Source organism: Aethalodelphis obliquidens, unplaced genomic scaffold, assembly GCF_003676395.1.
Source record: "Aethalodelphis obliquidens isolate GAN/ISIS:26980383/991018 unplaced genomic scaffold, ASM367639v1 scaffold17, whole genome shotgun sequence".
Lineage (NCBI taxonomy): Eukaryota > Metazoa > Chordata > Mammalia > Artiodactyla > Delphinidae > Aethalodelphis > Aethalodelphis obliquidens.
The window spans coordinates 25,977,014-25,991,811 of record NW_020837961.1 but is presented as its reverse complement, the minus strand read 5'-3'; the positions used below and the strand labels follow the sequence as shown (position 1 = coordinate 25,991,811).

The window sequence follows — 14,798 nt, the reverse complement described above, 5'->3', positions numbered from 1 at the left end:
ATGTGGATGAAACTTTTAGAGAAGTTTAAATTATACAAAGTAACCTCTAAATTTGCACATCCACAAAAATGGTATTAAATCTGGGGGCACACTTGATTTTTCTTCTTGAGTTCAGGAACACTGGGGATTTCAAACCTTGCAAATTTAAATAAATATTTTAGAGCATGTGGTTTTGTAAAATCTTTGATGTTCAAATTTTAAAATAAGGCTATCAAATATTAACATTGAATGATACGTTCACTTCTATTATTGAGTTTAATTTCAACTATTAACTTTATAATGAAGGAAAGTTTTTCCAAGAAAAACTAGACCTAGTTAAAAATAAAACTGTAGCTATAGAAAGCAGTTACTCTAGCTCTCAAGAGAATATGGTAGCTCCAGAAAGCAGTTGTAGAATTTCTGGCTGTATATCAAATTTATTTTGACAGAATTTCTTAGAACATTCCTTATCTAACCACTCTAGTCTTCAAATCAACTTCAGAGACAGTAAACTTCATACCTCTTTCATTTTAGTTCACACACGCTTTACACGAACTGTATAAACTTTGTGTGATAATAAAAAAATAACACTCACATGCTAGCAACTCAAAAGATAAAGACACTCTAGAAATATTTCAGAATAAAATAGCCAGGACATCTGCTTTTACTGCACAGAGTGCTGGAATTACTGCAACATTACACACACACACACACACACACACACACACACAGTGTGTATGTGAAAATTCTTTTCTCAAAAGTAAAACATTTATGCATCACTATTATACAGCAACCTCTTCTGTGATCTGAAGTGTCTGATGGAGGAATATCTTCAACCACGATGCTTTACACAGCCCAACACCTTCCTAATGAGAAGGGGACTGAATCCATCTCTCCCTCCTCAGCCATGGGAACGATCTTGCAGTTACGGATGGTTTCCATCCCCCATCCCTGAAACGGGAATAACTGTGCTGTGAACCAAATGCTGAGGGTTAGCCCAGTAACCTCACATGAGAATAATTACTTAACAGGACCATGAGAGAAAGCAATGAGGTTCCCAGACACAGGAAACGAAAAGTCAGAAGGGGAGGTAGAGTTGGAGAGGGTTCTGAAGCCTTTCCAGACAGCAACTTCCTTATAACAAACAGCAAGTTGGGTAATAAATGTATCACTCTGTTATTTTATATGTACATATATCCTTAAGTCAGCTGGTTAGCATAATGAACTTTTGCAGTGTGCTTGTGTTTTAGCCATGCTAGAAAATCAACATGTTTCCTGTTCTCTAAATTAGTAACTAAAATCTTCTGTGATATGAATGTTCATTTTGATATTCCAAATCACTTGTAGGTTTAATATTTCAATCAAAACCACAATTACAACTATGCTCAAAAAATGCCTATTGCACAGAAATCTTGAAAAGTGACTCTTCAATTGGTTATATGTACCGGAGAGAGAGGAAATTAAACAATATAATTCCGGAACCACAGAACAAGAACTCTTGACTTCTAAAGACAAAGGGACAAGGGGAAAACAACTCTAGGTTGACAGATTTTTCACAGATTTATGGACCCTGAGACATCCCTGGTCTGCAGGAAAAAAGTAGAGATTCAGTGAATTCAAAAAGCAAGTCTGCCTTTAGATCCGGAATTGCATGGGAGAAAAACATTCTTACAGAGGCAAATAGAGTATTTGAGCAAAACGAGTATTTTGCTCATGCATCAAATATTTTGAAAGCTGGGCACAGTGCTGGATGTGGAGATACAATGATAAATGAGAATCATGGCAGTGCGCCTCAGGGGACTTGCAGTCTAGTGGGGCAGACAGGCAAGCGAATTGGCAGGCACAACAGAGAGTGTGTTAGATGCTCTTAGGGGGTTACTAGAGAGTGTCATGGGAGCACATGAGAAAGGCACTGACCTAGTCTATGTTAGGGATACTTGCCAGACAAAGAGATGCTTCAGCTGAGATCTGAAGAATAAAGTGGAATAAGCCAGAGAAGGCATGAGGGAAGATATTCAAGGTAGAAGGATCATCTTGGTACTCTTGGTTAGCTGGAGTGAAGAGGGGTAGATGAAAAACATGAAGAGAGAGGTGCCTGGAGATGAGGCAGGGTCAGAGCTATCTAACAAGACACGATGAGCTGGAGTGCAATGTACCTTCAAGGGACAGAGAGCTTGGTGAAGGGACACGTTTTCTCTCTTAAAATTCAGGGAATACAGTTTCTATACCTACTTTTACGATTATAGCGCTATTACTGGAATACCTGAGAAAGGCCTGTTTTTATTTGCTTGATGATGAGTAAAAGGCAAACATCTATCACATATGCAACAGTGTGTAATTGGATCAGCTTGGGGGAGTAGTATGTGCAGACCACAGATAATACCCTATGCCTTGTCTGTAAACAAAGAATCCCTCTGACAAATCAACATCATCACCATCATCAATATTTTAATCTGAAGGTCTCAGAAAAATCTGATTACAAGTATATTTTAGTGCTCCCTTCAGGAGCACATATACTAAAATTGGAATGATACAGAGAAGATTAGCATGGCTCCTGGGCAAGGATGACATGCAAATTTGTGAAGTGTTCCCATATTTTTTACTTATCTGTGAAACAGAAACAGACTCACAGACATAGAGAACAGACTTGTGGTTGCCAATGGGGAGGGTGAGTGGGGGAGAGATGCACCGGGAGTTTGGGGTTAGCAGATGCAAACTATTATATATAGAATGAGATAAACAAGGTTCTACTGTATAGCACAGGGAACTATATTCAATATCCTGTAATAACCTATAATGGAAAAGAATATGAAAAAGAATATATATATATATATATATATATATAAATGAATCACTTTGCTGTACACCAGAAACTAACACAACATTGTAAATCAACTCTACTTCAATTAAAAAAAGAAGTTAATTTTAATCATATCAAAAAGCATTAATTGAACAGCTACTATGTTTGAGGCACACAACTTATATGTTGTGATATGTGTTTATGTGTTTATATGTGATATGTTGTGATATGTGTTTATATGTGATATGTTTATGTGTTTATATGTGATACGTGTTTCTTGATGTGTCAAGAAACAACTTTTGTATGGCTGCCCCAACAGGATGGATCCCAGTTGCACAAGATGTCAAAGGCTGTGTGAATATGGAGATAAACTGGCTTTGTGTGAATGTCTCTGGTTTCCACATTGCTCAGATCCTCTGCCAGAGCAACATATTGGGAATCTTGGCTTTTCATTGCAAAATATTCCGGATAATTTCATACAGAAATTTTGTTTATTTTTCATTGTTGTCCTCAGGAAGAGGTGGTTGCTTAGAGTGGACTAAAATAGTCAACAGCTGATTACTGGATGTATCACTGGCTGCTTCGTTTGTTCTGAGATCTGCTTTACCCCACACACTAAGTGGAGACATTATTCATCTACAGTATTATCTATGACGTCACTGGTTCCACCTCCCTGCTGTGCCAACATTTCTATGTCAAGTCATTGGACTCAACTGCCTCTCTCTTCCCATGACCATCATTCTCATCCTCTCCATTCTACTTCTCTCCTACATATATTTCTCCACACTTCTGTTTCTACTTAAGAGGCTAAGGTGCAGTGGTTTATGGGCATATCCGTGTGCACATCTGGGTGACAGTTATCTTGAAAGCACATGACACCAAACTTTGGCCCACCCATGCACAAACATCACTTTTAGGGTTTCCACTCTATTCAAAATTAAAACCCATCTCCCTATAGATGACACTCTAGGGCATAAATAAATCATTAAAGAATATGATTATTAAATTCTATACTTCTAATCTATATTGGCATTTAGTCATTGGGGGGCATTTTTGGATTCTAAACACAGATAAATGCTTTAATTATTTTGCCATTGTAATGAATGTAAATATTTTATATACAGATTAATCTACTTGCCTAACTTTTTGCATTCCTTGAAAATTCAGGATATCAGATAGTGTAATTTCTTGACAAATTGAATCCATCATCAGTTTAAGTTACAAGTGTGAACATTTGAAAGGGTCTACTAACTCCTTTTCCTTCCTCTCTCCTGGTTTTGTCAGTCTGCTCATGAAATTAATGATATGTTTTTTGCACAATTCCAAATTAGAGTAATCCTTTGATAAATAATACCGTTTCTTTAACATTGCCATTTGAAAACCAAGAAGGTAATTGGCATTTATTTGCATCTTTTGGTTCCTTCTGTTTTACATTTTATTGTCTCAGACTGTCCGATTTTTATCACCAGGTAGTGTATGTATGTGTGTGTGTGTGTGTGTGTGTGTGTGTGCACGTGCACGAGTGTAAACAAGGGCTAGAGGAATTTCTCTCCACTTTCTGGGTTATTTCGTCTCTATGAAATATATATAACTCCAGACCTAATTCATTTTTTAATTTAGGATCTGTACATGCTTCAGCAGCAACAATTTGGCGACTATATCCAGCCTCTCTGAGAATGACATTTAGGGCAGAGAATGTTACTTAGGGGTAATGATGACATTCGGACAAGAGCTGCACATGCGTGTTAGGAACCAGTAAGAAGCAGAAGCTCTTGGGGGTTTCTGAGCAGAGCAGTACTCGATAAGTACAAGCAAAGTCCAGTACAGCCTGGCAGAAGAAGTCCTGAAACTATAGAGATCAACTAGGAAACTTGGAAATTCAGATGTGTAGTGAACCCCTCTTCCATGCCCACAGACGATCCAAAGCTACCCAGCACTAGCTGCACGGGATAATGACAGAACAGAAACAGCCTAGCCGTCTGATATACTTGCTGCATTGATTTTCAGTTGTGTTTTACAGCATATCAATATATGAAACAGTTTCAGTACAACTCTTTCAAAGTGAGAGAAAGATAATAAAATGTGAATAGAAAGAACACTTTATCATGTGCTCTCCTTTTTCTTGTAATATTACTAGAGTCTAATCAGCAAGTCTCACTTGCCCCAAGATTCAATCTTCATACTACTTTCACTCACTCTGACTCTAACCTAGCTCAGTGCAATGTTCTCCCTCTGGAGACACCTTAAAACTGAGTCTAAAAGAAATTGATAGAATTGTTAAACACAACGACCTGTGCGATTTGAAAACTTATCTTTCTTTGACGAACATAGCAGATCTTTTAAACCATTATTCTTTCAACCTAATTCTAATAATACGGGAGATAAAGAAGCTTCATGCATCCCTTTAATAGAATGTTCTTCAAGTCTATGCATTTTTCATCAGTACCTAAACATAATGGTAAAGTGAGACTGGATGGCTACTACTTTGCCCTGCAATGCAGAGGTAGCTTGACATGGTCAGAGGAATCCACAGGTCTGATACATGAGACTCCAAAGCATCAGACTCTTAGAGCAGGAGGCAGCTGTGGAGAAAAGGCATGAGGACCTAGAGCACACATTGCTTAGAAGGATTTCTCTTGACTCTCCTGGGCAGAAGTCAGAGAAACAGTAACATCTTATGGTTTCCTAACCTAGAGTAATGGACTGCCAGGAGGAAATAGAAATAACGCTCAAATATTGTGAGGCTTTTCTGTTCGCTCCAATGCTTTTCTCTTTTCCTCTGGAAGAAGATTGAAATGACTAAAGAGTATTTATTTCTTTAACCCCAAAGGTTTACTTTCTAAAATTAATGTTGGTTAAAGGACTCATTACATGAGTTTTAGAAAAACAGGAATTATACAAATGTACTCCTGCTATAAAAAAACACATCAAACTGTCCACATTGTTGAGAACTACAATAAGGTATATAAAGTATTGGATTCCCAAGATGGAAAAATCATAAGGTCAAATAAGGAAGTGTCAGTTTTTTTCCATTGTTGTATGAATGTAAAACAAAGTTTTATTGGAATTTTCACCGAATTTGGAGATATTTCAGATGATCTGACTTAAAATGTTGCTACGGAATAGAAATGAAGTTTAGTCTCGTGAATAGCAGGTAGCACCTCAAAGAGATAAGCAAGGCTCCTTCTCAGCAGATATGGCTATGTCAAAAGCTGCTTTTGCACATGGTCAAATGGGAATTATTAATCAGAGATGGTTATGGTATGTTCCTGAGCCATAATGGGTTGGTTAACTAGTTGTGTAAGTGTGAACAAAAAATGTTTAATACCCCGCACCGTGATTGTGAGTGAGTCAAGTCAACATTTTCAAATCTCCTATTAAAGAGAGATGTCCCAAGGAAGTCGTGTTGAGTATGTGTAATATTTCACTAAGAGAAAATCAAAACCTTTTTAAAAGAAAAAAAGTTCTGTAGCATATGCTAAATATTTAAAATTATTTACATATTTTCAATTTTGCCTCCTAATTTGGTTCTGAAATCCTGCTTTGAGTTCAAACAGAAAACACATGTATTCATGCTCTTCTGTGGAAAGAGATGGTATGTGATTTAAAAAATTTTTCTTTTTTAAAAATTTTTGGCCATACTGCGTGGCATGTGGGATCTCAGTTCACCGACCAGGGACTGAACTCATGCCCCCCGAGGTCACCACTGGCCTGCATTGGAAGGTGGAATCTTAACCACTGGACCACCAGGGAAGTCCCTTAATTTCCCCAATTTTGTCTAATTTCCCCAATTTTGCAAACAGTGTATTGGAGTAATTTTGAGATGATTTTTCCTTGTAATGTTCAAAATTTTCATCATTGTTTTCATCTTTATGGTTAGACCACTGCTTTTTCTGGTAGGCTAGTATCATTTCACCATAGTTGGAGTGTATCTACTTGAAACCAAGATGCCACTATTTCACTTAAAACTAATCATGTCTTCAACTGACAAACTTTCCATTTCAAGTCATATTTCAGAATATTCTTGCTCAGAATAGTTTTGTTTCTACAGATAATACATAGAAGACAAAAAACTAAAGGCTGAGGAAAGTGCTTTCCCTGTGCTAGGAATAAAGACATTCTAAAACATCTGACACAGATGATGAAATTTCATTTGAATTTTAGCTCACTTGAATTCTTGCAGCAATTTCCCCCACACAACCACTAGACCAAATATGGAATAACTGATTCCTTTTGGCTTTAGTTGTTTTGGTACTAACTAGTCCCTAGAGCAAGGTGATCACACCAACAGTGGGTGAGTTCTCTTCCTCTCCCACTCAGGCTCTAACTTTGATTGTCTTTGGATCCTTGTTGCCTAGCTCTGCAGCAGGCACACAGTAGGTGCTCCTTGAATGTGAGCGGAAGCAATGCGGGAGGCAACAGTAAACTGATGCTTAGTAATGCTGCTCAATGAGGTCACCAACTGGCCTGCCATCTCGTGCACCCGTTATCCCTAAGTTGCCCTAACTGCGGAAGCCAGCATGACCTTTGCCTTCAATCATCCAGATAGTCAAAATAAAATAAGCCCTTCTCATTTCAAGCCGTACTATGGATATCGGGCTTCCGAATAGCATCACATTGAAAAGGTAACCGAAACTGAAGATAAATTTATTTTAAGTACTTTTTGGGCTCAGCAGGTCTTACCCTGGAAATGGAATGTCAGAAAAATCCAGTGATCTTCCCCAGATTGCCCATCTACCCAGCAAGCTCACGGCTGGCATGAGAATCCCATTCATGCAAGACCATGACTTTGAAGAGTCATCCCTGAAATACTATTTTGTTAACAATTAAGTTAGAAAGTCAGTGTCACATTTAACAAACAATAAAAATTTCAAATGTCACCCAGTTTTAAGAGAGCAGAAATGGCTCTCAGTAAAAACACAGACTGAAATTCCAAAGGACAGAAAAGTCTGCAGTACCTCTCTCAACTGTGGAATCAGAGCATATGTTCCAACCTGCAAACGCATTTGTGGTTACTTCCTACCTTAAATACATTGATAGGGAGATCAATGACCACATAGATAAGGTCTCCGAGGGCAAGGCTGGCTATCAGTGCGTTGGGGCCATTCCTCATGCACTTGTTCTGGTAAATGATCCTGAGCAGGGTTGCATTCCCCACCATTCCCACGATGAAAATAGTACACGATATCACAGTGTTAATGTATTTGAAAGCTGAAGTAATCTTAGTCTGCTGTGGGCAATAGTTGTGCATTGAGCCATTGTTGGGGAGGGCCAGATTCGTGGGTCTATGTGTGGTAACCATGAAGCTGAGTTCTGTCCCACGAAAAGTGGTGAAATCGTCCACACGGGTGCTTAGATTTGTACTGTAGCTCTCAGGATTATCACTGACGACACATCCAACCAGCGCCAACCCAAACAACACCCTGAGGCAAAAGGTTTCCATCTTGATGCAAATTTGAGGAAAGGTCTCTTATTCTTTTGCTTTGACACCCTCTTTTTTTTTTTTTTTTTTACCTGAAAAGAGACAAGAGAAAAAATAATTTTGGTTACAAATTCCAGCTGCCAATAAGACTGTAGTCAATGATAATTACTGCTTCAATTAAAAAGCAGGATGTATCTGGTAATTAGATAAGATATATCTCTGTCAGGTTACCCCATGGAAGAACAAAAGAAGCAAAGATCAAAGCTCTACTAGGGCAAGTTATATCTCTGTATCCTGTCTCTGTCTCTGTCTCTCTCGCTTTTGTCCATAGCTATACTTACATCTAGATTATAATATGAGGACATGGCAGTTTTTCCTTCGAGTAGTAGAGAAGAAGTTACATTACACCTAGGCTGATAGCCTGAATTACAAAAAACCTTCACGAGTTGAGATAACAATATTTTAGTTATTAACAGAAGAGAAGAGACATTATATGCTGAGTGAAAGTTATGTAGTATTAAGGCATAAAATCACCAAATTCTGTAATTAACAATTCAGTATTCCAACATGTGTGCTGTTTTGCCAATGGCAAATAACGAACATGAAAATAACATGCAGCTCAGGTAGCCATTTGAAGTGTTATGAAATGTTCATTTAAAAACAGAACTCTGATTAACACCATCAATACAATTAACAATCTTAGTCATTTAAAAGTGAGATAGTTGATAAAGACCAAATATTTATTTTATTGAAAACCTGGATGATTACTGTGTACAATCAACATCTTCTGACAGGAGTTTTTCTGCTTTTCCATTCGTCAGAAATTATTATCAGGATATATGCCAATGAATGAAACTAGGAGTAATAGACTTTCTCAGGCCAGGCATACTATTTGGTTTTCCAAACATCCTTTATACATCCTTTAAACATCCTTTATAGCTACATTGATTATGACCAGTCACTGTGCTGAGCACTTCACATGCGTGATGCCCTCTATTCCATACAATGACCCTCTGAAGCAGTTACATGGTTCCATTATAAACACAGGGAAACACAAGGTCAAGTAGCTTGTCAAGGCCGTAGCTGGTGTGGTGCTTCTGTGATTCAAAGGCAGGTTAGTCTGACTTTGAGCCTGAGCTCTTAACCACTAGACTGTACTGTCTCTCATTCTCATGACTTCTTAGCATCTAAAGTGTTTTAACAATGTTTCCAGCGTTTTGAAGAAGCAATAGACTTTGGAGGTTGGTTAGATATTTTCAAAAGACCATTTCATTATTTTGTTTTGTTTTGTTTTAGTCACTTGCAGAGAGCAGTGGTCCTTCTTGTTCAGGAAGTCTAGGTTTCTACTTGAAGAAAAGATGCTGGGAAAATGAGGGAGGTTGGTGGTAACACAACAATTAAAGGTAAATAAAAACGGCTCTTCCCATTTTAATATTTTGTATATTTTCTGTGAATTTTTGTGAATCTTTAAAATGAAGGCCATAAGCTCATTTATGATGATGTGGTGTGTGTGTATGATGAATACACCCAGGTCACAATTTAAATTTTAAGAATTGTGTCCTTTTGAGTCTATTCATGGTTGATATGAATTTTGATATGAACTTTTAGGAATTTTGACAGGTATCTTGGTTATCAACAAAGTTTAGGACTTAGTCGATATATGGATGAAATAAGATTTATTCAAGTTGTACAGAAGGTCTAAAATAAATATAAGGTGCAAATACTGCATACTTCTGCCTTCCCCAGAGATTTCCCCCCAGGAACCTGAATTAATAATAACATTTTACGTATAGTATTAATCTATTATATACAGTATTTGTTGTCAGACTTGAACTTTACAACTCTAGGTAAGCAGGGACAATATCATGAAGATACTGAGCCTTGAAGAAGTTGTCACATTTTTGTGGCCAAGAAATGGCAGGACAGGTAAAACACCTCACTCTACTTTGCTCATAAGACTTGACTCAGTCAAGTCTTAAAATACCAATTTTTCTAAGCTAGGGGCATACAGTTCTGCCTAGACTTAATTATAAGTAGTTTGCAGGGTTTTTTTTTTCCTGCTTCTTACAGTTTGGAGTATTTGACCAAATGTTGATAGACCTACGACACGCCGCTATTTCCATTCCACCGTGGAGACCAGAACTCTAAGAACAAAGCATATTGTCATCCACCCCTTCAGATCAGAGATGGTAAAAAGGAAATCCTTCAGTATTTTGTGCTGTTTAATGACTAAAGCCTCCCAGTTGCCCAATAGGAATGAACCTTCAGAAACAGTTTTCTTAAAAGTAAAAGAGAGAAGGCCTTTTCCAGAAATGGAATGGCTCTTTGCCCATCAGTCTGCTAGGAGGCTATTTCATGAACTGACCTGGCTATCTATGGTGGGTTGACACCACTCACAAAAGTACCACTCGTGTTTGAACGTCAGCACATTGGTTTGCTTGGTGAGCTGATTACCTCAGGGGCTGAGAAGTCTTATCAAAGCTGTGGGTTCTTATCAAAGTGTGCGCCAGCTACCATGAAAACCACTTTCTTTCTCCTCCAACAATGACGCCACCACAGAAATCATTTCTGAAGACATCTCTTTCAGCTCTCTACACATATGAAGCTGCAGAACTAAGGGATACCTGGCAAAGGCACGTGGCTGCCATGCCATCATTGGGTGAAAAATACAAAACCAAAGGAAAAAACCCTTTCAAAGGCATGTTCCTCCAAGCTTATTTCTCTAAGTCACACTGCGCTTCAGATCATCAGTCATAATCAGTCATAGCTCTAGTGAAGCACCTCAGGTTCAGACCTGAAGGACATGGTTTATAGATTCAGCATTCTTCATATTTGGAGTCTAAGGATTTGCTGGAGTTCAAAAGCTACCATTAAGGGCTTCCCTGGTGGCGCAGTGGTTGAGAATCCGCCTGCCAATGCTGGGGACACAGGTTCGAGCCCTGGTCCAGGATCCCACATGCTGCAGAGCAACTAAGCCCGTGCACCGCAACTACTGAGCCTGTGCTCTAGAGCCCACGAGCCACAACTATTGAGCCCACGTGCTGCAACTGCTGAAGCCCGCGTGCTGCAACTACTGAAGCCTGCATGCCTAGAGCCCGTGCTCTGCAACCAGAGAAGCCACCGCAACGAGAAGCCTACACCGCAGTGAAGACTAGCCCCCCACCCGCCTGTGCACAGCAACAAAGACCCAATACAGCCAAAAATAAATAAATAAAATAAATAAATTTATTTTTTTTAAAAAGCTATTATTAAGCAAGAGGACTGAATCCTTTGTGCTTTAACAGTTTAACATCTCAGACTCCCAGGATCAAAGTTCACTCGTAATTAGCCATTTGGAAATTCCCACCTTACCCACAAGGCAAGAGTTTAGAGCAGGTAATTTACAAGAAACGACTGCCAAGGTGTTTCTCAATTACTTAACACAAAACAGAGGGAATGGGAGGAGTCGTAAATATCTACAAGAGGAGGAGTAAACCAAATAAACTAGGAACTTCGAAATAAGTCTTTTTGGTGGGTCTTGCTCGGTGGGTAAGAAATTAGTAACTCTCCTGACTGACAACGCCTGACTTTAATATGCCTCCCAGCCCACCCCCCTCCGCCGTCTGGTCTATCCCGGAACGCCATTAGGATGGTGTAAACGGAGGCTGATTATCGGGAAACAGCCCTTGTTCTCGGCACGTGAAGGGCAACAAGTGTCCATGAAAGGAGGGCACAGAACAAAACGCCCAGACCTCCAAGGGCAGGTTTCCAAACTCATTGCCCTGGGGGTTTTCCAGACACATCTGTTCCTCACACCCAGTGTCCTTGGCTACCCTTGGCATGCCCCGGGCGTGCGGGAGAAGCAGGCTGCGGGGCAAACTTCACAAGTAGGCTCTTGAGTCAACAACAAGGGCGTGAGGTTCCACAAAGTTCTCGCAAGCCTCGGGGAAAGGGAGACCCGGGGAGAACTGCTGGTTTTCTTTTGACTAAAAATCCGACGCCCGCCTGGGAAGGCTGAGGCGCTTTGGATCAGTTTCCCAAACCCCCAACGTACCCGGAGCGCACCCCGACCAGGAAAAGCGCCCGCGCCGCCTCACGCCCTCTGGCAGGTGATGCCAGCCCTGGTGCAGGAGGTGCAGGCGCCGGGCTACAACGCTCCAGGCTCGCCTCTCCTCCCGACCGAAGGGCCCGCCGGCGTCTCCCCTACCCAGCTCGGGACCCCTAAAGAAAAAGAGTTGCACCGACCGTGGAGCTCGGCGGGCGCGGACGGCTGCCCGGTCCGCGCGCGGCGCCTGGGCGAGAGGAAGCCGAGACGGCGAGGGTGGGTGGCGAGTTTCCCGGGCTCCGGCGCTGCAGCGGCCCCGGCTGCACCGCTGCCTCCGCTTCGCAAAACTTCCTGGGCACGGCTTCTCTGGGGAGGTCCTCCCCGAGCCGCCCGCCTCCGGCCACCCGGTGGGATGGAGCGTCTCCACCTCCCGTCCGCAATCGCCAGACCAAAGGGATGACTGTGCGCGCGCACGAGGACTCGCAAGAAAAGGAAAACTCCGGAGGAACACGCCTCCCGTCTGTCCTCCCCTTCTCCCAAGGCTCCCAGACCTTCTACTCCACTCTAGGGCGGCAAGAATGTCCAAACCTTCCAGCCCTCCAGGGATGCAGCCACTATAAAGCACTAGGCTGCCGCCCCCTCCCAGGCCCTGAAGGGTAGGAGTCTTTTTAACTATTTCCTTCCTGAAATGAAAGTGGTTGTGAGGGGACGGTGATCGAGGAGGAGGGTAGTTTAACAGACAAGACTCAGAACTGAGGAAGGCCTTGCAGAGAAAACTTTCCTTTCCCATTAAGTGCAGGCAGATTTGATCTGGAGGGAGCGACTGCAGAGTCAGGATCCGAGCATGGTTTCTGCTCTGCGTTCCCTGCCCCTTTGCTTGTCTTGTACATTCCGCCTTAAGCTTATAGCAAGTAAAAGAGCCAACATGGACAGCAGTTTACTGGATCAAGGACGTTTTGTTTCTGTCTTGTCCCTTGAAGCCAGCACCCCAGGGCTACCTAGTACCGGCCCAGGGCAAAGCAGGAGCCCCTGGAGAGATTGTTGAAAGGTCCAGTATGTTGCTCTGAGAAATCCATGATTCCTCAAGAAATCCAAGCAGGGAGGATGCAGATGCTGCAGAAGGTGGGTTTCAACATGTCTGTACCATAGAGAGTTTATCCTAAATGGGGTCGTGGGAGAGGAGATGAGGGACAAAGGCCATTGCCTTGACAGGTGAGAAAAAATCAAGGCCCCTTGAAAAGGAAACCCTTGTACACTGTCGGTGGGAATGTAAATTGGTGCAGCCACTGTGGAAAACAGTATGGAGGTTCCTCGGAAAATGAAAAAATAGAACTACCATATGATCCAGCAATCCCACTCCTGGGAATATATCTGAAGAAAACTGAAAACACTAATTCGAAAAGATACATGCACCCCAGTGTTCATAGCAGTGTTACTTACAGTCACCAAGATATGGAAGCAACCCAAGTGTGCATCAATAGATGAATGGATAAAGAAGATGTGGTATATATATATATATATATATAATGGAATACTACTCAGCCATAAAAAAGAACAAAAATTTGCCATTTGCAACATGGATGGACTTGGAGGGTATTATGCTTAGTGAAATAAGTCAGACAGAGAAAGACAAATACTGTAGGTAATCACTTATATGTAGAATCTAAAAAATAAAAAAAACTACTGAATATAACAAAAAGGAAACACACGGAAATAGAGAACAAACTAGTGCTTACCAGTGGGGAGAGGGAAGAGGGGAGGGACAAGATAGAGGTAGGGGATTAAGTATAAACTACTATGTATAAAATAAATAAGCTACAAGGATATATTATATAGCAGTATTTATATATTATATAGCAGTATTATATAGCAGGGAATGTAGCCAGTATTTTATAATAACTTTAAATGGAGTATAATCTTTAAAAATTGTGACTCACTATGTTGTACACCTCTAACTTATATAATATTGTAAATTAACTATACCTTGTTAAAATCACAATATGAGACAATATTTAATAACCTGAGTAAATGTTCAATATCAAGAAAAGAATAAAAATAAAACATTCTATGGAAAAATATAATCGAGGGCTCCTTAGAGAAGGCCTTGCCCGGGAGTCCTTCAATGCATTGCTGGTAGGAGGCACATTGTGCAAATGTGAGTTTGGAGTCACATTATATTACAGACTGTTCTGATTATCAGCTGCAGCTAAAGAAAATCACCCTAAAATGGTAGTGGTTTAAAACAACATACCTTAGTCATCAATCTGCAATTTGGGCGGGACTTGGCCGGAACAGCTCGTCATCTTTGCTGGGCCTGGAGACTCCACTTCCAAGAGTTTGCTTTCTTGGTAATGAGTGTTGGGTTTTCTCTCTGTGTGTCTCCCTACAGAGTGGTTTATGTTTCCTCACAGCATGGTGGCTGGGTTCCAAGAAGGAGTGTCCCAAGAGACAGGAAATGGTGGCTGCCAGTTTCTTAAAGTCTGGGCCTAGAAACTGATACAGTGTCACTTCTGCGAATTCTATTAGTGAAGCAGTCACAGATCCTAGATTCAAGGTGAGGGAATACAGACCTC

The 14,798-nt window shown here is 40.7% G+C and overlaps 1 protein-coding gene, 1 long non-coding RNA gene and 1 other non-coding gene across 5 annotated transcripts in view; 2 read left to right on the top strand and 1 right to left on the bottom strand.

Moving 5' to 3' along the window:
• Window positions 1–9,769, top strand: part of LOC113626070 (uncharacterized) — a 119,844-nt gene extending 110,075 nt beyond the window's left edge. Inside the window, exon 5 of the long non-coding RNA XR_003435012.1 lies at window positions 9,498–9,769. This is a non-coding gene — a long non-coding RNA (uncharacterized LOC113626070). The remainder of the gene's footprint in view (window positions 1–9,497) is intronic.
• EDNRA (endothelin receptor type A) overlaps window positions 1–14,560 on the bottom strand; it is a 62,815-nt gene extending 48,255 nt beyond the window's left edge. For 2 of the 3 annotated variants that reach the window (XR_003435009.1, XM_027117124.1), the window contains exons 1-2: window positions 12,426–12,506; window positions 7,803–8,293 (exon numbers count right to left, since the gene is read on the bottom strand). Coding sequence is in view for 2 of the 3 variants with exons in the window: in XM_027117124.1 (XP_026972925.1) it covers window positions 7,803–8,222 (420 nt within the window). In the remaining variant the exon portion in view is untranslated. Of the gene's footprint in view, window positions 1–7,802; window positions 8,294–12,425; window positions 12,507–14,476 lie in introns of those variants that run through there. The other variant, XM_027117125.1, reaches the window with a different exon arrangement.
• On the top strand, window positions 2,472–2,578 carry LOC113626142 (U6 spliceosomal RNA). Its single transcript, XR_003435052.1, has one exon. It is a non-coding gene; the product is annotated as a U6 spliceosomal RNA (small nuclear RNA).
• Window positions 14,561–14,798: the final 238 nt, after the last annotated feature.